At 40.1% G+C, this 24,050-nt stretch overlaps 1 protein-coding gene across 4 annotated transcripts; it reads right to left on the minus strand.

The window, feature by feature from the left end:
• Positions 1 to 1,725: 1,725 nt before the first annotated feature.
• Positions 1,726 to 14,724, minus strand: LOC105915563 (GRAM domain-containing protein 2B). Of its 4 annotated transcripts, none has more exons than XM_021309060.2 (14): positions 14,466 to 14,724; positions 13,702 to 13,830; positions 10,912 to 11,002; positions 10,753 to 10,822; positions 10,569 to 10,672; positions 10,381 to 10,476; positions 10,237 to 10,308; positions 7,954 to 8,034; positions 7,687 to 7,798; positions 7,187 to 7,303; positions 5,401 to 5,491; positions 5,138 to 5,242; positions 4,946 to 5,027; positions 1,726 to 1,952 (listed from the first exon to the last, which is right to left on the minus strand). In XM_021309060.2, exons 1-14 carry the CDS (start codon positions 14,558 to 14,560, stop codon positions 1,914 to 1,916), a joined length of 1,284 nt encoding a protein of 427 aa, XP_021164735.2. In that variant the 5' UTR covers positions 14,561 to 14,724; the 3' UTR covers positions 1,726 to 1,913. The 4 variants fall into 4 exon arrangements, with proteins under 4 accessions (XP_021164735.2, XP_021164736.2, XP_012705164.2 ...); XM_021309061.2 differs by having other exon boundaries at positions 4,946 to 5,043; XM_012849710.3 differs by having other exon boundaries at positions 4,946 to 5,030; positions 10,912 to 10,999; positions 14,466 to 14,722.
• Between the last annotated feature and the right edge of the window lie 9,326 nt (positions 14,725 to 24,050).

Here is a 24,050-nt window from a genome sequence, read left to right on the forward strand (position 1 = left end):
ATCGTCATTTCTAAGACACGCCTTTATTTTGAAATTAAGGCATGAGACAATGATGAACAGGTGAGCTATTATTATTATTTTAAAATGAGAAGAACATTTGTTTTGACTTAAATGCCTGATACCTATAAGAGCTTGGGAAGAAAATAGTCAAAAACCATTTTTATATATTTTTTGAATTGATATCAATGTAAATAATGGTATTAGATGGGCAGATAATATTGCATCACATCAATCGCATTTATTGGAAATCATAAGACTTTGTTATATCGGCAAATATCGTGCCAACATCAAAACAAATCTATATAACATCAATATCATGACAAACCTGATTTACACCCCTAGTAAACACCCTGCTCTCTAACCACTAGGTCACCACTCCACCTTTTAGACCTGGTTTCTCTTTACACTGTCTGATATGGTTGTTGAGAAGCTTGATTTTTAACACATATTAGTATAGTTATATCCATTTATGCCAAAAACATTTTTAATTATAACTTTGTGCAACAGTTCTGACAAAATTTGCAACCATTTAAAATAGTCTTTGATTTTCTCAACTCCCTTCATTTGGGATTTCTCGGCCTACAGATGGATCATACCTCCAGCTTTGGGAACCACTGTTTCAGCCAATAAAGAATCTAATTGACATCTTTACTGCTTTTTACCCCCACCCCCATTTTTAGTTCAGTTAAAAAATGTTAAAGCCAAATTTTAAATCTTGGACTTATAATGAAGTGTCGGTGTACTCAGATTAAAATGAGCATTTGTTCCACCACAACCAGCAGGCATTCAATCAAACAGTCCTGTTATCAGGTTACACCATGTGTATGTGCATTTGTATGACTGTGGTCTGCCGACGTCACCTGACTCCCATATCAACCCAATGTAACCTGGGTTCTCCCGATCAGCGTGGGTCCTCCTGTCAGAGCAAAATTCTGCAGATTGGGGAGGACAGAGGAGATTAGGGACAACTAATTTGGGGCACTGTTGGCAGCACAGCAATGCGCATAATGTTTGCGTTTTTTAAACACAAGTCAGTTAAACAAGAGCTTGAGCATTTTTTTTTAAAGTTTATTCTCACAAACAATGCATCTGATTAGAAAATTTGAGCATTTGATTATCAATGTTAATCGGGTCTTTTGATAAAACATCTATGACAAATGTATGTTTAAAGTCATCTGATATAATCTCATTATTAACAGTATTCCTTTTTTCCAAACACCCCTCTAGTGTGTTAAAGCAAATATTTACAAAAGCACTACGAATTCTTTCCACGCCATGAGAGAGTACTTGGCTTTGTGCAAACATTGCCGGGTAAGTGATTTACACACAATATAAATAAAGTCTATTGGCATTTTATTTCTAGCAAAAACAGCCAAAGACCACTATTTGACCTTTTAAGGAATGTTTCCAAACACTGACATTGCACCTTTAAACCCCTATCATATTCATATATATATATATATATATATATATATAGATATATATATATATATATATATATATATATATATATATATATATATATATATATGTATATATATATATATGTATGTTTGTCTATGTGTGTGTGTGCGTGTGTATGTTAAAATATGTTAATCTATGTTAAAAAAAGCTATCATCACTGTCATAAAGATCTAAACTGAAATACCGTACATAAATATACTGCCGAGCAGCTGCAGTACTACTATGTTTGAAATGAGAGATAGAAAAATCCTGAGAGAAACATAGAGTGAGGCTATTATTGCACAGCAAATGTTCATACAGCTTTTTAGACAGAACTCTCAGTAGGAGCTATCCAGGCTTTGGCAACAGAGCCACCAAATGTGCTCGCTGCCGCTCCGCACGGCTCCCGCTGCCTCTCTAATTAACAGCCAAGCCTCCTTCTGGACTGAGACGTCGACACAAGTCCTCTTTTAAGTCTCATCCAGGAGCTTCCTGAGGTTTCTTTGAATCTAGGGTAAAAAAAAAAGGACGAGAGACAATATTAAAGCATATTTATCTACCATTTACAATAAACTACAGCATATTTGTTAAAACTATTGTCATGTGCTGAATGAGTGGATTATTGCTGTTGTCATGTCTGTGGGCTGAATATATAACTTATGAAAGTTAACTCAGTATACATCTGGAGAACTGGCTGAGAGAACAAGCCAGACTAGGCAAGAGACATTGCAAAAAAGCCAACAACCTCTCTATTGATGATCATTTTCAACATTTCGTTGTACTGGATGTATTTAGACAATAAAGGAGAATGTTCATGAGCAGATGTTGAAGATTACTCTCTGCTTGAAGAACTTAGCAAGATCCAAACAGTCAAAAGTATGAGCAACAGATTTATTACTACACCTATGACCATGTTGTTCCAAATGTGTGGCAGCCATACTGGATTTGTACTTCAGAGTTCCCGAGAAACTTTCTCATCTGCAATTCTGATTAGTGTGACCTGTCTGTTTATTCAGAACTTGAAAACTTTGACTTTTGAGCAAAAATAAAATGCACAAATAACTAAATCCCACGCCAAACAATGACCACCACTGGCATCAATATGTCAGGCTGTTGTGTTTACACTTGTACAAAGCCATATTCGGAGAAAGTAATTTAGTTCTACCGCATATTAAGGGGTAATCGTCCGTCTCAGAGCTACTGAAGCATCTTTGGCTTCAGGCTATCAAGTGGGTGGATTGAACCGAGGACATTATTAGAAATCCATATGGCTGTGGTGCTTATTTTATATCAGGTAAGGCTATCTGTTTACTTTTTTATTTCACTACAAGCCCCGGATGATGACCCAAGACTTGTACATTGCCGTCTTTTGCCCGTGCCTTTTGCTGGGGAGGATTTCAGACTTTAGGACACAAAACCCAGCATCAAAGTCATGGTATGTCACCTCCTGTACATAACCGCAAATCACATCAAGAGATTTGTATGCTTGTAGCTTCTCTCTTGTGCACATGCTAGGTTTTTCCACCAAATGTGCATAAATATAAGGACGCTGAAAACTTGGCCACTTGGTCATGTCATGCATCCATTCAATAACTGTCCAAGAATCTGGAAGCCAGTTTCCATTTGTCAAAGTTAGTTTTTTAACGTAAGCTTCGCAGATAATGCACTAACGTACCTTGATAACACTGGGCTAGCCGCCATTGTTGTGGTGCCACACTCTGGCGGCCATCTTTGTTTACAAACAGTAAATGGGTCTATGGTGTCGATAGATAAGAAATGAGTATTTTCTTTCAGTTTTTTGTCTCTTAGAAATAATAACAAACTAAACAAAGTCCAAGTCTAGTTTTACTCTTGTTCATTCTATAACTTTGGAGGTGCTGGAATAATCTATTTGCTGATGTAGTTTCGGTGTACAACAAACACCATCATGAGTTGCACCTTCACTCAGTTTAAACTACACAAAGGTGCAAAAACAGAGTATATCATACTTATATGATGTCATCAGCATTAGGAACGGCTCGCATTAATAATACAATTTTTTGAAAGCTAATTTTTCATTTTCCTTGGCATAAATGTCAGTCCCTAACCAAATCCTAGATCCGGGTTAGCTGATATGAATTTCGCATGAGTACATAACGTTTAAGATCCCGTTCAGCAGCGAAAACTTGATGTAATTGTTTCTGTATGACATTATTAGTTATTCATATCATTATGGAGGAATTTTGGTCCACTCTGCTTTACATAATAACACTCAAATTGTTTAGAAGATATATGTCCAGACATCAACAGTTACTTCTCTAAAGTCACTGCTGATGCCTCCGTCCCTTAGCAAAGTGTTAACACGTTTTCATTGTGTTGCTCATTTCTGTTTAGATAGATGCATCAGTTAATAACTGAGGTTATCAAGTCTTGATAAGTATTTATAAATTTGACTAATAACTCATAGACTGTTGTAAAGCATTCACACACAAATTGTCCCCCCGCAGCATAAATACAACACACAGCTATAGAGTGACTTGACCTCAGAACCAGCTGACCAGCTTCAGTGGTGATTTATAAATGGCTAAAGGCAGCTTATAAAGGGGTGCGTCTTTGCAGCTAAGTCGCAGAACCGTTTTTCTGAAAGAGCCTATTGACCAGAGTTGGAACGAGATCTCTGGAAATGTCTTATGAAAGTGAAGTCTGCCTTAAGAAATGCCATGTAGTTGCAGTCGGGTGGGATTCTGTGTGGGAAAGTAAGTTCAAGCTGATATTTTGGACCATTGGTATGATGGTGACCATCCTGATCGGGAGTTCCCCTGAAGTCCTGCAACACGCCATTCGAGAGCCTTACTGATGCAAATAAACCAAGTTTATTTCACATGCGGAATTTTTTTTTTAAAGAACACCCCCTCCCAAAAGAAAAGAAAAATCCAGCAAGCTGTTTTAGAAGCACAACTTTTGATGCAAGTCGGACGGTTTAAAGGCAATTCAATCAAATACCATGGAAATGTATGTAAACATCTGAAATGAAAGAAAATTGGGGGGGGGGGACACTCTCATTGTTCTGGCATTTAAAAAATAGACTTAATTAGTGTAATCCTAATTGGCCTTAAACAGGAGGAAAGTGTCTGATGTAATGTCAGACAGTGATAAAAACACCCTGATTTTGTCTTTTTAAGCTGTTTATACTGGTATATCTGGTCCCAGACGTACATAGTAGACCAAGTGGGCTTGTGTTTTTTATGGACAGAACAGCCCTTCCTTCTGTTTACAGTCTTCATTAAGCTAAAGCCACTCTGCTGCAGGGGGTGGGGGTTCATGTTTACAGTGCAAACATGAACAGGTTGTGTTTTATATTTACACTACTTCTTCAATAAAACTTTCAGAAACTTAAAATCCATCCTCTGAACTGGTCATTTTGCTAGGTTAGGTTCTATTTATGCAAAGCCATAATAACAAGTTAATACATAATAAGTAGTTACAGTATTAGATGTGCAATCAGTAGATGAACAGAGCAAACCTTGTCTAACTTGAACAGGTTAGTAGAGAGCTCCCCGTATATCTCAGCGTTCACTTCGATCTGCGACCTTTGGCTCCCAGGATTTCTGCCATAAGGTTCATTTTGAATAACAAAACAGATCATGAACGTTATGAGCTAGTTCCCATTAAAACATGATCTGAAAGCATAACGCTAAAATACTCCGTGTCTTACTCATTATGTATGAGTTCTCCCATCGACAACAAGGAGTTCAACCGGTGCTCAAGAGCTACAATCTTGAAGGCCATGTAACAGGAGGACAAGACAAGAAGGCTGACTCTGTGGAGACGCAAAAAAAACAAAAACAAAAACAGCAACATGTGTTGAAATTCACTCCTACACAGAAAAATCATTACGACGCAGAGAGGATGTCATAGAAAGTGAGCAGCTGGGTTTTTATATCAGTTTGACAACTCATTTTTTGGGCAATTACTCACAAAAACAGATAGATGAAGAGGATGACGTGTAAGGACTTTGGCTGTGAGGACGTGTCTTTTGGTGGAAGACCATGTGGTGGCTTGCTTTGGCCTTTAATCACAAACAAAAGGAGGGAAAAATATGTTATGAGGCATATGAGTGCACTTCAGGGTTTCTACACATCACCACACATACTTTTCATTATGTAGCAACATATACAGAATAATAAAAAAGTTCGAGAGGAAAAAAAGAGCAAGATAAGAAAAAAAAATGATATAAAAAACGGTGTACATATTAAAGTGGTGGGAGGAAGAATAAACGTATGATGACCCACACCTTTACCAGACGCACTTTTGGGTGCTCAAAATCAACATGTGATGTGGCAGATTAATGAAAATGCATGTCAATTTAATATATATCTACGTAATATATGTGCAATTATTAAGCACGGGGAAACGGAGGATAGACAAACGGTTAGTAAAAGCCAAGATTTTTCATACTTGGCAATGCTAGTTATCTTTTATTCATGCTTATCTTGACAAAAGACTTTTCAAGACTGCATAGGGATGTTGTCATTTACAATAACCTTTCAATGGACAGAGCTGCAGCTTGGAGATGAAGCTTAAGTGTGTAAATGGCTAGCTTTGCCATGTATAAAAACCACCTTGGGCTGCCTTCTAAGAACCTACGTCAGGCCTAGTCAACAAGCAGGGCTCAGATTTGTAGTTACCGAGGTGAACAATGTGCCACCAATGTGTCTACACTCTACGTCCTCTCTGTTTAGTGGTAGAGACATGGATCAGTAGCCCCATGAGGTGACTGCACATGCACAATCAGTCAGGAGGGGTCAGATTGGGAGAAACTAAGTAAGACAATCTTAAGGCATGGTTCAGTCCATCATCTGAAAATAGAAAGAGTATGGCAAAACTGCAAACATCAACAAAGGCCATCCATCTAAATAAGGGAGAGTATTAATGAGAGAAGCAGTCAAGAGGCTGATGGTAACTCCGGGGGAGCTGCAGAGATCCACAAGAGATGAGGATTATTAAATATGCACTGTATAAATCTGGGCTTTATAAAAGAGTGGCCAGAAGAAAGCGGTTGTTGACTGTGGTGGCAGTATCATGCTGTGTTGGTGGTTTTTCTTCAGATGGGACAGGGAGGTTGGTCAAAGATTAGGGGAATATGGATAAGACGAAATACTAAAGCAAAAAAATATATGTTAAAAGGTGGCAAGCGGCATGCAGCAGAGGTTTACTGACCCCAAGCATGCACCAGGGGCAACAATGGCTTAGATTAAAGCGTATTAAGGTGTTAGCACCCAGTCAAAGTTCAGGTATAAAGCCAATTGAGGATCTGTGATATGACTGTGATAAACTGACACGTGTAATTTTCCTTCCACTTTACAGGTGTGCGCCACTTTGTGATGATCTTGCACATCAAATCCTAAAAAGACGATGTAGGTAATAGACAACAAACTGAAAGCAAAATCTGCATGGCAACGTATTGCAGGATGTGGAAGAGTGCGAAGAAGTAACACTTCCAGTTGCCTTCTGCGAAAACAGATACTCAAAATCAATACATTGGCTTTGAACACCAGCGTCTTCTGCAGTGTACACACAAACGGTGTACATGGAGCACATATTTGTCCTCATAACTATCAGGACAAAATGAAGGGATAAAAGGTAAAATGATATAATACCTCTTTAACTGGGTAAACAGTTGCCTGGCTTACAAATGATAATTCACAGTGGTATTGAGACTGAAGCCTACAGAGGAGTTGAGACAGCCACAGGATTAAAATACCGTTCTTCAGGATGGCTCCGTGCTTCTGGCTTGGACTCTGGAGGTGAATGTCTGCATGGACCGAAACCTCTCTGGTCTTCGTTGCACTTAGAAATGGGTCTGGGAGGCTGCTGAAGTCTGCTCGCATAAACAGAAAAGAAGCTGTCAACCCAGTTACTTGAGTAAATATTAACACTATCCTAAAATACTTCTCAAATCAACAAGCACTCCTGCCTTTTAAGGCCAAAGGGAGCAGGGTGAGCTTTTGGATTGTAATAGACGATTAGCTAAAGATTATGTTAGTTATTTAATGATTAGTAAAGATTTTTTTATTTATTTTTTGGAAACTATCGTCATTGTACTGAGAAGCAAAGCTTCAAGGTATCAAATGGTACTTGGCTTTTGTTGCCCTAAACAAAGACTATGACATCTGAAACCCATCTAAAAAAATGACTCAATACCTGTGAGCAGAGTAAATCAAGGTGGGGTCCATTGTATTGTATTACAAAAAGAGAACACACCGCTTATTTTGTCATAATCTGGAGTCTGGGACCCAGAGCTGCTGCTCTCCATCATGTCCTGCCGTCTGTGCTGCACAACTCCATCCAGGTCAGAGAAGTCTCCAGAAAAGTCCTGCGGTGCAGACGCAGCAAAGCACACAATAAGCCCCGTGGGTGTTGAATTACACGACAACAACGCACGTCCACATTCCATCACAATGGATCAGGTACAATGAATTCACCCTGAACAAACATGGCATAAAATAGAAGGACAGACCCCTTACTGACCAGAGGAAGCGACGTGGGGCAGCTAGCTCTGAAGCTGTTTTCACAGGAGGAGGCTACAGGGCTGCTACTAATCTTATCCACCTACAATGACAACATGCATGCTTTCAGAAGAATCACTGAAATTATTAGTGTTGATCTCCAGAAAACCCCAAAGCCACACAGTACGTTCGAAGCTGATCCTTTTTAGTTTGAGCAAACGGAATTTCTTTGTAATTTTAGTTGCATTAACATCAATTAACATATCCATTAACATTAGAATATTTAAATATATAGTTTCTTGCAAATTATTGTGTACTATAGCAGTGCAATAGCCCCACTTTATGGGAGTGGTGTATCAAAGTATCCTGTTTGATAATGAGGTTGTTTCATTTTGGTAGTAGTATCTGAACTTATAGGGCACTGACTACATGCATTTCCAAAACGACAATCCTTATAACGGATGACACAAATTATTGTTACAGAAGTCTGTATTGTCCACCATTAAAAATACAGAAAATTAGCCAAGGCTAATGTAGCTACTTCTTTACCTAAAAAAATACACTCCTTATAAGGAAAATGCCACTTTATGTTTCCAAAAAGCATTTAGCTTAACGCTAAACATTACCCATGTTTCCATTTAATTGTCATACGAATTGTGAGAAAACTTTTAAAAGGTCGCAAAAAAGAAAATGCGACTTAGGCATGCTCCATCTACTGGCTATGCGAGACATAATTTCGTCAGAAGTTGATGTTACACATGGCTGTAATAAACAGGAAGTAGAGGTTACAAACTAGCATGTCTAAACTAGCACATCTAAAAAAATAAATGAGAGAGATTTGCAGGAATGTGTTTTTGACGAGCAAGTTATAATTGTTCTGTCATGTCAATTAGTATTGGCAATGCTACTTGGCGTTTGGAGAGGTTGCAAAAGAAATGCTATTCTCTGAGCGTTATGTGAATATCCGGGAAATCACTGACACCAGAAACAGCTGATCAGTCGTGTGAGGTAAAAGTTCGTTACGTCAGAATTTATTTGGCAAATGTGTTTCCATCTCCCGTTTTGCGCATTAAGTATTCTTCGCAAAATCCAAAAACCACCGACCATGAAAACTTTTTTTGCGAAACAGAGGAAATTATTTCCGATTTTGCAGTTTTCATCAACCTTTTCTAATGTTATACTTAGGAATGTGCTTAAAAAAACATGTATGAAAACACAGCTAATGTTTGGCAGCTAAATAATATTAAGCTGTTTGTTGCTAAAACTGTCTTTGAAAAAGAATTTAAACAATAATTATTTTCATTTCTTTTTCAAAGGTACATAGAAGTAAGTTTTTCAGTGTAACTTAATCTAATTTAACTTTCATCAGCATCTGAAAGTTAAATTTGGCAGATGCTTGGCAAAAGTAACGGTACCTGCTAACCGCTATTTCCCCCTCCCCTTATGATATGTCTGCTTAAAGGTACATAGCCATGTTATTTGACATTTTTTAATTTATACATCAGTAGCTCACTCTGATTGCATACAAGGCTTTTATGAAAGATTATCAAGTCCTGCTGGCGTATCAGTTATTTTGGCGTTTTACACTTCGATTTTGCTCAGTTTGTTAATAAATAAAGCCCTTTGTGTTTATTTATAACAACGGAAGTACAACACTGCGCATGTGCAGAATGGGATAAACAGGGAAGCGGCTAACGGCTATTAGCATCTCCCAGTGAACCGTGAGTAAACGTACTTATTAATACTGTGATAATAGCGATAGCAATGCTCTTCTTAGCCTCTACAGTCTTAAGTACAAAGAACATTATAAATAGATCGATTGATTGACGGATTCTTACCTTGATGCTGTGTCCCTGTGTGTCTGTTTATGAATGGGAATTTTCTTCTTGATGTTCTGATATGAGGCTCTTATAGTTGCGGTAAATTGGTTTACTTAATCAATAACGGTTGGTCTTCGATTATGCTGAGCTACAGCTTTCCCACGAGGCATTTCAGAGGACTCAGGCTCAGTTCGGGATTATTTAGTACTCATTTATTAGTCGCCTTATGACTTTGTTATAGTTCTGCGGTACTGCCAGTAGATGGTGCTATGTCAGTTTTTTTAGCCTCAGAAAGGACTATCACAACATTATCTAGCTGGACGCTTGGTGTATATAGCCTTATTTTATCGAGATCAACTGGAATTTGGTCTTTTTGTTATAGGTATATAACATGGCTATATGCGTTTAAGGCCATTTGTAATCATTAGAAAATATAGGAAAAATGAATAAGTAGTTCTACAACATTACAAGAGGATGTTATTTACCTCCAAATGAGGGCAGATGGATTTCAGACATTTAAAGGTGTTGTTTCGGGAGAGAAATGATACAAAGACGTGCTGGAAAAGACAAAAAAACACGTCACTTAGGTTCATGATGTAAGAAGAACACTAGCTGTGCAATTGACTTACGTCCATTTCTGTAGTTTCAATCACAAGGGCGTTGGGCACCAACAATGCCGTTTTAGTTTTTTTAATTATTTTCACAGAAGTCGCTGGAATGGAAATCTGGCAACAAGGAAGCACAATTAATGCCAACTGATCTGGATGGAAAAGTTGCAATACTTTCTCTGATTGCAGTTTTTCTGCAGCCTACCTACCTTGATTGCTTTGCCAAAGACTTTGGAGTGGAAACAGATCCAGTTTTGCGAGACGAACATTTTGCCCTGATATAACATGTCTCTCTGCAGGGCGCAGGTGTAGCCTGGAGGCAGACACATGTTCAGTTTCCAAAATTAAACAACCCGTGTCTTTGTCATTCAAACAGGAGAATCTGAAGCTTACTCTGTTTGAGCAGTTCATCTTTGGAGACTACCTTGAATAACTTGTGGTACTGAGCGTTCGTCTTTGATAACTGCAAAAAATAAATAAATAAGAAAAATCATTAAGGAATGGCAAATGGTGAGAACCTCTATTTCATTTGTTATGGAGACATATAGCTACCTGGTTGGTCTGGGATTTCTTCCTGTCAATCTTGGTTTCAACATCGCTCAGACACAGCATTGGTGAAAGCGGCTCGGCGGCTTTCTGTCTGCTGGATAGAAAAGGTCAGTGTTTATTGCTGGGCAGCATGGCAACAACAGCAGCTGCAGAAGAAAAGCTACGCGTCATATTATCAGTCAAACGTGAATGTCCATCCTGAATGGTGTATGCTTACTTTAAGACTGCTTACAAGGCAACCAAGGAAATATGTAAACAGCCCTGTGCTCATGAAGGTATAAAGTAGGGCCAGCTTAATGAAGCGTAAGCTCTGGAAAGTGGGAATATACTTCTGATTTCAGGAAATAAATAAAAAATCTAATACGTTATCTCACATTCAATATCCAATAAACAATAAATATACATATTAGGATCAAGCTGGTATGAAATACTAATGGTAGGTTAACCTTGAGTAAAAATATCTGTTTTGTTTTTTTAGGTTACCATTGAATATAAATAAGGAAATCCATAAAACCTAATGTATTTAAACAAAAAACAGCTATTAATTGTACTGCTTCAAAAATAATCATTTATAATAGCTGACATCTTTAAATAGTTTTTATCAGGATATATAAGCTGAGGCAAAAGATGTTTTTGCACAGAACAATTTTTCCCCTCTGTTCTGTTCCATAAAGAGTAACACAAGTAAACAAGCCAGTTTCCACATCTGTGTTTTGTGGGGCGATAAATTCAAATAGATTGCTGTTATTTTAAGCAAGAGAAAGGTGCTGCAGCATGCTTTCAGACAGCTGACAGGAAATGCACCGCACATGGTGGGGGAGGGGCAGCACAGCAAAATCAAGTGTTAGAAACTTTGGGAACCCACTCAAGAATTGAATGGAAGCGTAGAACAAATCACTGCATGGATGTGCCTTTATTTTCTTCAGCTGAATAAAAAGAAAGTCATAACCAAAGTAATACTACAGTTATTATTTTTGGACTAAAGGAGGAGAGATCAAGAGTCAGTCATTACAGTTAAAAGAGTACTGATCAAGTCAGAAATCTGGTTTTAGTGATGGACTCAGGCCTGAACCTTCAAAAGCACATGACAGTTACAAAGTTGGCCTTCTACCACCTGGAGAACATTTCTGAAATTAAAGGACTAATGTCCCAGCAGGATCTTGGGAAACTAATTCATGCATTTATATTTAAATGAATTGATTATCAATCAATCAACCTTCATTAATAGAGATTATTACAACTCTGTTTTCACAAAAAAAGTCAATCAGACTGCAGCTGATCCAGAACTCTGCTGCCCGCGTCCTCACTAAGACTAAGAAAGTAGAGAACATCACCCCAGTTCTAAAGTCCTTACACTGGCTCCCTGTATCTCAGAGAATAGACTTTGAAATATTCATGTTAGTCTATAAACCACAGAATGGCTTAGCACCAAAATACATTACTGAGCATTTGAATGCTCCACTAGTCTGGAACAAACTCCCAGAGAACTGCAATCATGCGGAAAACTATGAGTTCCTTTAAATCAAGGTTAGAACCCAATTAGTTTGAAGTTGCCTTTGACTGCTCTTTCTAAAATATTAACTGAAACATGATTCATTTCAGTCTGTAGAACAATTTGTCTTTACTTTCCTTTATTGCTGCTACGTACTTGTGTTTTCATTATGTAAAATGATTTAGATTGTCTTGAGCTGAAATGTTTTATGCAAATAAACTTGCCTTGCCATGGGTAAATATTCCACGGTTCCAATGCCTCATTTAAAAAAAGTGTGATTTGACTGCTTTTGTTATTTGCAACAGAAAATAGTTCATTATTTCCAGCGTAGGTAAAAGTAACACAAAGGCACACACAAACAGCAGTGTGCAGCAACAGAAAGTTTTGGAAACTTTTTCAAACATTGGGATACATTGATGCTTATTGCATGTGTGTAACAAACACCATCATTTCTGATATGAAGCAAGTTATCAAATTACAGTGGATAGAATTCCTGGGTTTTATTATGTTGGAAAAAAGGAAACTAAGATAACTAAGTTCAGAACTTTTCCCTTCTTTGATTCAATGTTTATCCTGTGTTTTTCCACTGAAATGTGAACAAATTTGTAAAAGGGAAAAAAACATATATAAAAAAGATGCTGTAATACATTTGCAAACAATGTACACACCCTTAAACTCATACTTTGTTCATTATTTTTGGTTTATTCTGTTTGACGTCTTAAGAAAACCCACATTATTAATGGTTGAGTACCTCAGTGAACGAATGACGAACCCGAAATAAAGTTCAGCCGTCATGGTAGGGTTTTCTTTTTTTTTTTACCTTTGCACATGTGCAATCTTTACTTTAAACCACAGTTTGCAGGTAGATTACAAAGGATCCAAATGATCTCACTGTGCAAAGGGGAGAAAAAAAATGCATTTTCATCATGGCTGCATTACTCGTGGCTGCAAGAAAACCCCAGGACTTTCTTCTGCATCTCATTAAGAGGACTTTCAACCCTAGAGTTAGTATGAGGTAAAGTTAAAAAAAAAAAATGTCCAAACTTTTTTTAAACCTTTCAAACAGTAAGCGGCTCATGCCTGGTTAATGCCGCAGCTGTAAACGTTTGATGCTGCATTGAATGGAAGCTGTTGACTTAAGAGGTAATAAGCAGGCGTGACATTGTTATACAGGTAATTCTGACCACACAGCGACATCACAGAACATAGAATGGCACGGAAACTAATACAGAGGTATTCAATGCTAAACATGAGTGTTAACGGTAAAAAAAAAAAAACATGAATACATTGATGATCATCACCTGAGGCCAGCTGGTTTCTTCCTGCTCTCTGAGGGTTCTGACTCTGGGTCCAGCAGGAGCTGGAGGTCTGTAGGTGTGCGTCCACGCCTCCTCTGCCTCCTCTCCTCTTCATTGTTCCCCTCAGAAGACCTGGACACAGGCGAGAACATGGTTGGAAAGTCCAACATGTTAGAAGGTGTTGAATTACACTTTGCATGCAGCCTTTTTGCACCCAGGTGAAGACACCACACATCATCGGCTGCAGGCTTCAAACCCCATCCCACCCCCCACCCCCACCCCAGGCTGCAGCTGTTGTTTTAATGGTTAACTGAACATGTAGCCAGGAGGCAAAAAAATAAGATAAGCTCCTTGGTCGGCGGAGCGTCAAGTGCGTAAATTGGGCCCTAGGGGGCGCAGGCCGCCACCAAGGCAGACATATTACACTTAAAGTAAAGCACAGAGAAGCCAACTCTCCAACATTATCAGAGAAGTTTGGTCGTCTAGGATTTCTGAATGCAAATGAACGCGCTGTGGAACTGGGCCACGTCCGCGCCGCATCCGTCTACTTAGAGTCACCCACAGCCATTCCATTTAAATACAAAGTATGAAGCAGGATGGACATGCAAATAGCGGCCAGCCGGCCACCCATCATGCCTAGCTCGTTCTCACTTCAGCAAAAAAAAAAAAAAAAAAAAAAAAAAGTTAATAGAAAATGCAACAAACAAAGGAAGAGAAAGGGAATGGAAGGCCTCGCTCTACAGCCCGGCATCTTTATCCAGACTCACGTCAAGCTTTTCCCCCGGGACTCTTTGCAGGGAAGTTGTTCTGGGGCAGCCAGCGGGGTCAGAGGTGCGTCCGTCAGCTCGCTCATCGGGACCATACTTCACGGTTCATATCTCCTTGTCCTCCGCCATAGGTTTCCCCAGCGAACCTCGCAAACCAGAGGGTTTTTTTTTTCAGGAAGTCTGGAAAGTTTTTTTGTTTTTTTTCCTGTGGTTTGGGACGGTGGAGGGAGAAGCAGCACAGAGGAGGAGCCGGGAAGAAGGGGAGGGAGCAGCTGGAAACAACGTCAGGAGAAACGGGGAAGAGCGAGGTGGAGTCCGCCCGCTGCATGGGGCCGGAGGGTGTCTGTCTGAGCTGCTGGGTCAATAACACCCGCTTCTAAAGTCTTAACTCACAGTAATGTCATCATTTAGTGCTAAATATTGGTTAGTTCTGAATGACTATTTGACTCAACAGCGAGAGCTTTCATTAAGTGGTAAATTCTCTTACATCATCAGAGATAGTGTACTTCAGACGGAGTTCCAGCAGGGGGCAGCAGTAGGTTAATATGCGTTTTTTTAAAAAAAATATTAATTCAAAGAATAGATAATCGGTCACATTAGCTCAGAAAAAGAAACAGGGCACGCAGAAATAAATTATAAGCAAATCTGTAGTAAAATGAAACATATAAAACTCAAATTATTATCTAAAGGACAAAAAAGATTCACAAATAAAAGAATGAATACAGGGGCAGACTTCAACTAAATAATGTAACCATTCATTTAAAGGGTTCCTGGTGAATATTGAATATTTTTCTTGTTTGTTACATATTGGAAAGACTAAAAGTATGTTTCTAACTCCATTAATAATACCTTGAAGAGGGTTTTTCATTGAGAACATTTGACTTCATGCAAATGAATCTTCCCTAAAATGAGAAAGAGGTTAACAATGGTACACCTGTTTGTGAAAGGTGCTATATAAATAAATGTTTATGTACTCACTAACTTACGTACATGTATTACACTATGTTCACATAATGTAATAATTTTTTTATCTCAATATGTACTGTTTGTGCAGATCTGTGTTACACATAATTCTCCAAGTCTTTCCAAAATGTAAAGCTAAAATAACAATTATAAAAAAGACTGCTTTCCTGTTCAGTTGTACAAAAGGTGCATTTGTCATCAACAGGAATAAACTAGGAAATTCATAAATTAGTAGAATATATGTTGTGTAATATTTTCCAGTGTACTTCTCTTACTTTGTTAGTAATGCAAAATTTAAATGGGGTAAGCCACACTTTGTTACTAATAATATAATTGAATAACGAGCTCCGGATAAATTTTCTACAAGGTGTTGTTTTCCTAAGATTTTAAATACGTTTACTGATGTGATGGTTAGTACAATTATCACTTACAATATCAATATCAATACTGTAGAGAATATTGCTTGCTTTACAATTTAAATTTTTATTTTGATGAGCTTTCATTAGTTTTAATAATCCATCAGGTATGGAATAGAAAACTGAGCAATATTCCTTAAATGGTCTTGGAAATGTATTTTCTGTAATAAAGGACTCATAGTTAAATATTTGGCAATTACTGTCAAACTGGTCTTTAAGAACAACTGAGCTGAAATTTGAACAACTCCCAATTTTGCATGTGATTTTTATTGTCATGACCAAACTTAGATTTAGCTATTGTCCTAGTTGATTGGCCAAATACGCCATCCTTTAACAGCTAACTATTAAATGTCCAATATGCATGTCATTTACTTTTCTCCTGATTTGATCCTGTTAAGTGCATGGAGATGAGTCTATGGTCTAAGAATGGGGCATAGCTATGTGACAGGTCTGACACAAACTGTAAGCAAGGAGGTGATATAAGCCACAAGTCAATTCTAGATTGCAAAGGTCTGTTGGCATTACTCCAAGTGAATTGGAGTTATTAATGTTGGTACCCTGTCCATGAGATCATTTGGAGCATTATTATAATCTCCAGTTTGCCTACCGACGAAACCGCTCCACTGAGGACGCCATCTCCTCTGCTCTTCACCTGAGCCTAGCACACCTGGAGGAGAAGAACACGCACGTGCGGATGCTGTTCCTGGACTTCAGCTCAGAGTTTAACACCATCATCCCACAGCACCTGGTGGGAAAACTAGAACATCTGGGCTTCAGCACACCCCTTCGCGACTGGGTGCTAGACTTCCTCACCAACAGACCTCAAACGGTCCGGGCCGGTCAGAACACCTCTGATGTCATCACCCTCAGCACAGGCTCCCCTCAGGGCTGCGTCCTGAGCCCCCTGCTGTTCACCCTGATGACACATGACTGCGTCCCTAGGTTCACCACCAATCACATTGTGAAGTTTGCAGATGACACAACGGTGCTGGGCCTGATCAGAGACGACAACGACCAGGACTACAGAGAAGAGGTGGAGCAGCTGGTGGGCTGGTGCAGAGACAACAGCCTGACCCTGAACGTGGAGAAGACGAAGGAGATCATCGTCAACTTCAGGAAGAACCGGCCTCACCACGCTCCACTGCTCATCAACAGCTCAGCTGTGGAGGTGGTCAGCAGCACCAAGTTCCTGGGGGTGCACATCATGGACAACCTCACCTGGTCTGTGAACACCACGTCACTGGTGAAGAAGGCACAGAAACGACTGTACTTCCTGCAGAGGATGAAGAGAGCCCACCTGCCCCCGCCCATCCTCAAGACCTTCTACAGAAGCACCATAGAGAGCATTCTGACCAGCAGTCTCTCTGTGTGGTGTGGAGGCTGCAGTGCCTCCGACTGGAAGAACGTGACGAGTGTGGTGAGGACGGCAGAAGGGATCATCCGGGCTCCTCTTCCCTCCATCAAGGACATCTCATCACAGCGCTGTGTGTCCCAAACCCGTAACATCATCGGGGACCCCTCACACCCCCACCATGGACTGTTCTCCCTACTGCCATCTGGGAAGAGGTTCTGTAGCTTCCGCTGCAGGTCCACCAGGTTCTGCAAAAGCTTTTTCCCTGTTGCCATCAGACTGTTGAACTGCTAGAACTGCTGAAGCCATTTCAATTGTTTACATAAATCGCTGCTGCATCTTTATCCTGAAATTTGCAGCAATTAACTGATTTTTTTCAAGCTGTATGCCAACGAAATTTCGTTCTGTACGCACTTTGTGCATACAAAATGACAAATAAAGTTGTCTAAGTCTGTCTAAGTCTAAGTCTAATAATGCATTCATTTCACATTAATTTCATATTTCTTTCCTGAAAGTCTCCAGTTTGGTTCAAAGTTGTAGAGATAAATCCCTGGCTTGAGCAATGTTACTATGGCTATATAAATTACACTCTATAAAGAAAGAGTTATCTAATTTAAAGACCAAGCTTATCCATCTGTCATTTCCAGAGAGGGAATATTCAATATCTCCTTTAAAATTGTTGAAGAGCTACACCAGCTGAGTGTTGAGAGACGTGGCAAAAGTAACACTGATCTCCGCTCTCTACAGAGTGTGCTTCTTGCAAGAATATTAGTTCTGCGTATGGTTTCCTTTTTGTATTGTCTCTGATGCCTTTAACATTTAGAGATATTATTTTTAATGAGCTAAAATGGAAGTCTGTCAAAATAAATTAAATAATAAAGAAAAAGAGCTTTATGTCCGTTAACTGAAAAAAAATGGTTGAAAACCACTGGGGTGATTAGCTTACTATAGAGCACAAAACTTGTACAATGAGCCTCTAGTCCAGGGATCACCAACCTTTTAGAAGTTGAGAGCTACTTCATTGGTACAGGGTCATATGGAGGGCTACCTGTACTGACCTTTCAACTATTCACCATAACTTTATGTAATATAAGCATGTTTTTAATGCATTTATCATTTTAAATCTATGTAAATGTAATAATGATTCAAAAGGTAGAGCAACTAAATAAAATTTTAGATGCAGCTCACTGGAGAGTTGTCCTATTTTGTATTTTTTTTTTTTTACAAACTTGAGGGCACCACGCATGGTTCTTTGGGGTTACCTGGTGCCTGCGGGCACCATGTTGGTGACCCCTGCTCTAGTCTAACCATGATTGTTTTTAACTCGTCATCAATATATATGTTATCACTCTATATATTAAGTGAAAACATCAGTTTAACAGAACTATTTGTAAGTAACTTTGAGGAAATACATTATTAGCTTATATCAAAGAATGCTGACGTTTTATGCTCTCTGACTCGCCCCATCAATTATTGCAGTTATTCTCCACAGGCTTGTTTGACAAGTGGCCCGAGTTTATTCCTGCACTGTCTCTCGAGTTGGGTGAGACCTTCAGCCATTCGAAGATTTCCTTTTTTCATAATTTCTGCATTGAGGGAGGCTCTCCATACCTCAAACCTGAAGGCGTGCAGATGAGGGGACAGCTGTGACCATCCTGATGCCCTGGCCGTCCAATCCTGTGTACGGTGTCCACCATGATTTTCAGCTTGTTATTTTCCTCTGGGATGATTTCAGTGATGAGGTCCAGAACTTTCATTCTTACATCCTCGTTGTTGCTCTATGTGAGAGGCGTAGATCCCATCTCCTGCTGTATCGTTTTATGTCATCTATCTTTTCTCTCTACGTTGTCCGTTGGTCGTTTATCTTCTTTACGTTGTCATCTGTCTCTTTACATGGGAACTCCAGGCCTTCAACGTTTTCTAGGACTTTTGGCAATCTCATCTCTTCAAATTTTGATAAGCGCTGGTTCAGTCCGTTGATGGCTCTTAGGATGTCGGCATTGGAAACATTCTCACCATCAGTGCACATCTTCTCAGGGTTCAGACTTTTTGTGGGAGTTTCTGGTAGACACCTACCTGGTCCGGAATATGAGTGGTCTTTGTCTGTGTCAGAAATCAGTTCTTTCCTTACAGTTTTTGCATCTCTTTTGGATGTTATGAGCATGTGTGTTGGTTGCTAGCAAGTTAGCTGTAGTTACTATGTATGACAAGTTTGTATATTGTCGTCCTCACCTTGATGGTTTAATGATGACAGCGATGTTTCGCTTTCTGTTTTTTTTAAATTAGGGAGTCTTATTATTACTTATAACAGAAGCTCTGTCGGAGTTTCAGAGCTTAGAAACAGGCGTTTTATGGGTGGCCATCATGGCTCCCTCCCGTTAATTCTTGGAGGCTCTTTTGTGTTCCCATTACATCCTTTCCGTACCCAAAGACAAACCATATCGCACAATGTATTAGAAACATATCTCAATTTCCAGAGCCCACCATTCTTCTTTTTATTAATATTATTTGAATGAATTCCAGATCCATTGGGACAGTTGACACCTATAAAATATGACCCCTGCCCCACTGAAAACCAAAATAAGTGACATCCTACAAGTAAAAAAATGTTTAATCTTATTTGTAGTCATAAAAGCACACTTTCTTGCAACATACTACAATTAGATTATAGAAAACTACAGATATAAACCAGATACAAGGTGTATGGCACAATATATCACACATTTCTCATCATCTTAATATTACTGAGCACGATATGCATATTTTTGAAGCTTGGACATCTCTATGTCAATTCTGTCTTAGGTTTAGGTTTTGTACTAGTTTTAGTTAATGGAATAGTTTGGGTTTTAATGTGGTTTGATTTTGTACTTTTCTTCTGGCCTGCTCTGATCACTTGTCACCAGCCTTTATTCAGTTCACCTGCCAGCATTCTTTTGTCTTGCTCTCACTCCCCTTCACCAGTTACCATCCAATCAGCTTCAGTTTAGTTGCAGCCATTTTGTCTCCCCTGATCAGCTCCACCCATTCTTGTAATTAGTTTCACTCTGTTCACCTGCTCACTCCTCTACTTATACCTGTCTCTGTCTCCTGCACTCTGCCAGATCATTGTCCTTTGAGCCCTTGGTGAGTTTTGTCCAGTATTCCCTTTTTGGTTTGTCCTGTCGATATCACAGCAGACGCCACACCAATCCGCCTGTGGATCTCCCGCTCCATCCTCCCCACATAAACTCCTCCACTAGAGGCAGCACATCCTCCCCGACCCGGAGAAGGCACTCTACCCTTTTCCGGCTCAAGACCATGGTCTCGAATTTGGAGGTACTGATCTTCATCAGTGCCTAGAAATTCTGTCCATAAAAGTTATGAACACAATCGGTGACAAAGGTCAACCTTGGGGGAGTCCAACTCTCACTGGAAACGAGTCCGACTTATTGCCGGCAATGCGGACCAGACTCTGACACCGGTCATACAGAGACCTAACAGCCCTTATTAAAGGGTCCGGTACTCCATACTCCGGGAGTATCCCACACAGGACCCCCCGAGGGACACGGTCGAATGCCTTCTCCAGATCCACAAAGCACATGTAGACTGGTTGGGCAAACTCCCATGCACCATCCAGGATCCTGCTGAGGGTGTACAGCTGATCCAGTGTTCCACGGCCAGGACGAAAACCACACTGCTCTTCCTGAATCCGAGATTCAACTATCCAACGGACCCTCCTTTCCAGAACCCCTGAATAGACCTCAACAGGGAGGCTTAAGAGTGTGATTCCTCTATAATTGGAAAACACGCTCCGGTCCCCCTTTTTAAATGGGGGGACCACCACCCCAGTCTGCCAATCCAGGGGAACTGCCCCCGATGTCCATGCGATGCTGCAGAGTCATGTTAACCAACACAGCCTCACAACATCCAGAGCCTTAAGGTACTCAGGACGAATCTCATCCACCCCCGGGGCCTTGCCACCGAGGAGCTTTTTAACAACCTCGGTGACCTCAGCACCAGAGATGGGAGAACCCAATCCGGAGCCCCCAGGCCCTGCTTCCTCGATGGAAGACATGTTGGTGGGATTGAGGAGGTCTTCGAAGTATTCTGTCCACCGACACCACCGTCCTGAGTCGAGGACAGCAGCATGCCACCCCCACAATGAAAAGCATTGATACTGCACTGCTTCCCCCTCCCGAGACGCTGGATGGCAGACCAGAATCCCCTTTAATCCGCACGAAAATCTTTCTCCATGGTCTCTCCAAACTCTTACCATGCCCGAGTTTTTGCCCCAGCGACCAGCCGAGCCGCATGTCGCCTGGACTGCCGGTACACATCAGCTGCTTCCGGAGTCCCACAGGTCAATAAAGCCCGATATGACTCCTTCAGCTTGACAGCTTCCCTCACCGCTGGTGTCCACCAGTGTGTTCGAGGGTTTCCACCGCGACATGCACCGACAACCTTGCAGCCACAGCTCTGACTAGCCATAATTAATGACCAGCCATTACAGGAAAAATAGAACAAAACTGTCATGGTTTTGGGTAGGCTTTTGGACCACATGCAAAACACACTCAGGAGACAGGAAAAGGTTTAAGTTGTTTATTTTAAAACAGCAAGAACTGGTGGTTGGAGGTCCTGGGCTGGAGTCTGGTTCTCAGGCTGTGCAGCAGAGGACGACAAGGCAGTTAAAGGTGGATTGGATGAAGGGAATTTCAAATGAGGTTTGCTTACTGATGGTGATGAGAGGAGACGCCAGGGAGGAATGAGTGGGGTCTGAGGAGTGACGATCAGGGTGTGGAACTCAGAGGAGGAGGAGGCCAGGACGCTGCTAGCAGGAAACACAACAGGGAGAGTCTTCTGTTGGTTTGATTCTGGTCGAGAGAGAACTGGGGAGCTTCTGGAGAAGGAATCCAGAACACAGAGGCAACCTGAGATGGCGAGACAAATCTCCTGGGAGAATTGCTAGAGGCTAGAGGCATACCACATAAGGTTAACACTCTGCCGTCGAAGTGCTGGCAGCAAGCTCCTTTTAAGCCCCCTGCCAGATGAGGTAACAAGCTACACCTGTCAGGCCTCAGTCACCCTGCTCTCAGAGGTCACCTGTGGAGACTAAAGGAAGCAGCAGCCAAAAACAGAGGGGGAAACCCTCAGACCCCAACAAAAACATGATAAATCCTGATTATATCTTCTTACACAATAGCTCTTAAAGAGCAGTCTGAATCCACTGAAACTGGTAAAGCTTTAGAAGATCTGGAGATTGATATTTGGCCATTTCAATTTGATTGGTGCATCCATCCACCGCAACCCATTCTTGCTAAAAAAACAAAACACAATTTGTTCGGTGCATGCTCCTTGTATACAATACCTGTCACCTGATTGTTCAGTCAACAGTAGAGTAAAACATGTGTTTTTTCATATATTTTCCTCATTTTAAGTTCACATTTTATTTTGTCAATGTCAACTTTATTTATATAGCACAATTAATACAGACCAAGTACGATGGAATGTGCTGTACAAAACAAACAATATAAATATATAAAATAACAAATACCCAACATGAAACAACAATAATCAACAATACTAAAAGTTGAAATACTGAAAAATAGTTAAAATTATAAAAGTTGATAAAACATTCTACTCAGCTTGAGTTAAAGGCCAGTGCAAGCAAGACTAAAAAGACTTTTAAAATAGACTGGGCTGTTCTAATATACAAGGGAAGACTGTTCCAGAGTCTCAGTGCAGTGTTTTGTAAATACAAACTGACCAGTGAAAGCCCTGAAAATAATTACAATTTTATTTGGGTTTATTAAATCCAAATACCTAATGAAGGATTCATTTTTTACAGGTATAAATCATATATTTGTAGCCATAAGAAGAAATAAGTTTATCCAAAAGTCTTTTACCAATAGATTCACCAATAATCCCGGTACTTTTTACAACTTCTCTTAATGGTCCAGAGTTGAGACATTTGTCTCTTAAATTCGAACTGTTGTTCTTCATTTCCCTTCTCACGACTCCAGAGGGCGCTGTCGCACCATTAAATGACAGACTTCATGGAGCTGAGAGTTGTCAGGGCTCACTGAAGTCTCCAGGAGACAGAGGCACTGGCTGCAATGCAATGCAAGTTAGCAGCCAGCCAGGCTGCCATTAATCCTGCTGACAGGGAATACTGGGTTATAGGTGGGGAGGCTGCTACAGACCGTCTGGCTGGTTTAAGATTGAAGTAAACCTGGGATGCACTGAGACTGAGGTTATTTACCCAAAGTGATCAGATCTGATTCACTCACTATTGTTTAGAAGAGGCATTCCAGTCCATTCGTCCTTCTAACCCGTTTACCTGATAGTGATTCATGTCACAGAGGCAGCTTCAGACATCCAACAAACAAACAGCCTCAATTTAATTTCTGGAATTACTCTCCAGACCTTGAAGATTGACTTAACTTCCCTGATGGAGTGAGGAGTTGCACCATTAAGTTTACCACCTACATGGTTTACCACCACGTTTACCACCAACATGGCAAACAGCAGAGGGTGGGCTTGGAAATGATTAAGGAAGAAAAGAACAAAAACACTCCTGCTGAAATATCTGTATCGTTGCAAATGTTGAACTACAATTAAATCACAATCCAGTTGCTTTACTTTACAAATCACTGTAGAAAAATCAAGATACCTACCTCTGTTAGAGCTAGCTAACATATCAAACACATTCTTGTCCGAAAGATAACAACAAAAAAAACATATAAGTGGATAATTAATATGACTTTGTATTGTTGAAAGCAATGCTGCTGTCAGAAACATAATTTTAACTATGTAGTGGCCTCTCCATAATGGTAGAAAATTGGCCAAAATACAAAGCACTGACACTTTTCCCTTTTT

Source organism: Fundulus heteroclitus, chromosome 8 (genome assembly GCF_011125445.2).
Source record: "Fundulus heteroclitus isolate FHET01 chromosome 8, MU-UCD_Fhet_4.1, whole genome shotgun sequence".
NCBI classification, from domain to species: domain Eukaryota; kingdom Metazoa; phylum Chordata; class Actinopteri; order Cyprinodontiformes; family Fundulidae; genus Fundulus; species Fundulus heteroclitus.

Bases quoted from the DNA above. Each gene is read 5' to 3' on its own strand.
- LOC105915563 (XM_012849709.3), bottom strand. From the start codon at position 14,560: ATGGTCCCGATGAGCGAGCTGACGGACGCACCTCTGACCCCGCTGGCT. The intron at 10,673-10,752 runs GTAAGCTTCAGA...GTCTGCCTCCAG, and splicing joins AGATGAACTGCTCAAACAGA to GCTACACCTGCGCCCTGCAG. The intron at 5,492-7,186 runs GTATTTTAATCC...TTGTGATTAAAG, and splicing joins CGGAGCCATCCTGAAGAACG to GCCAAAGCAAGCCACCACAT.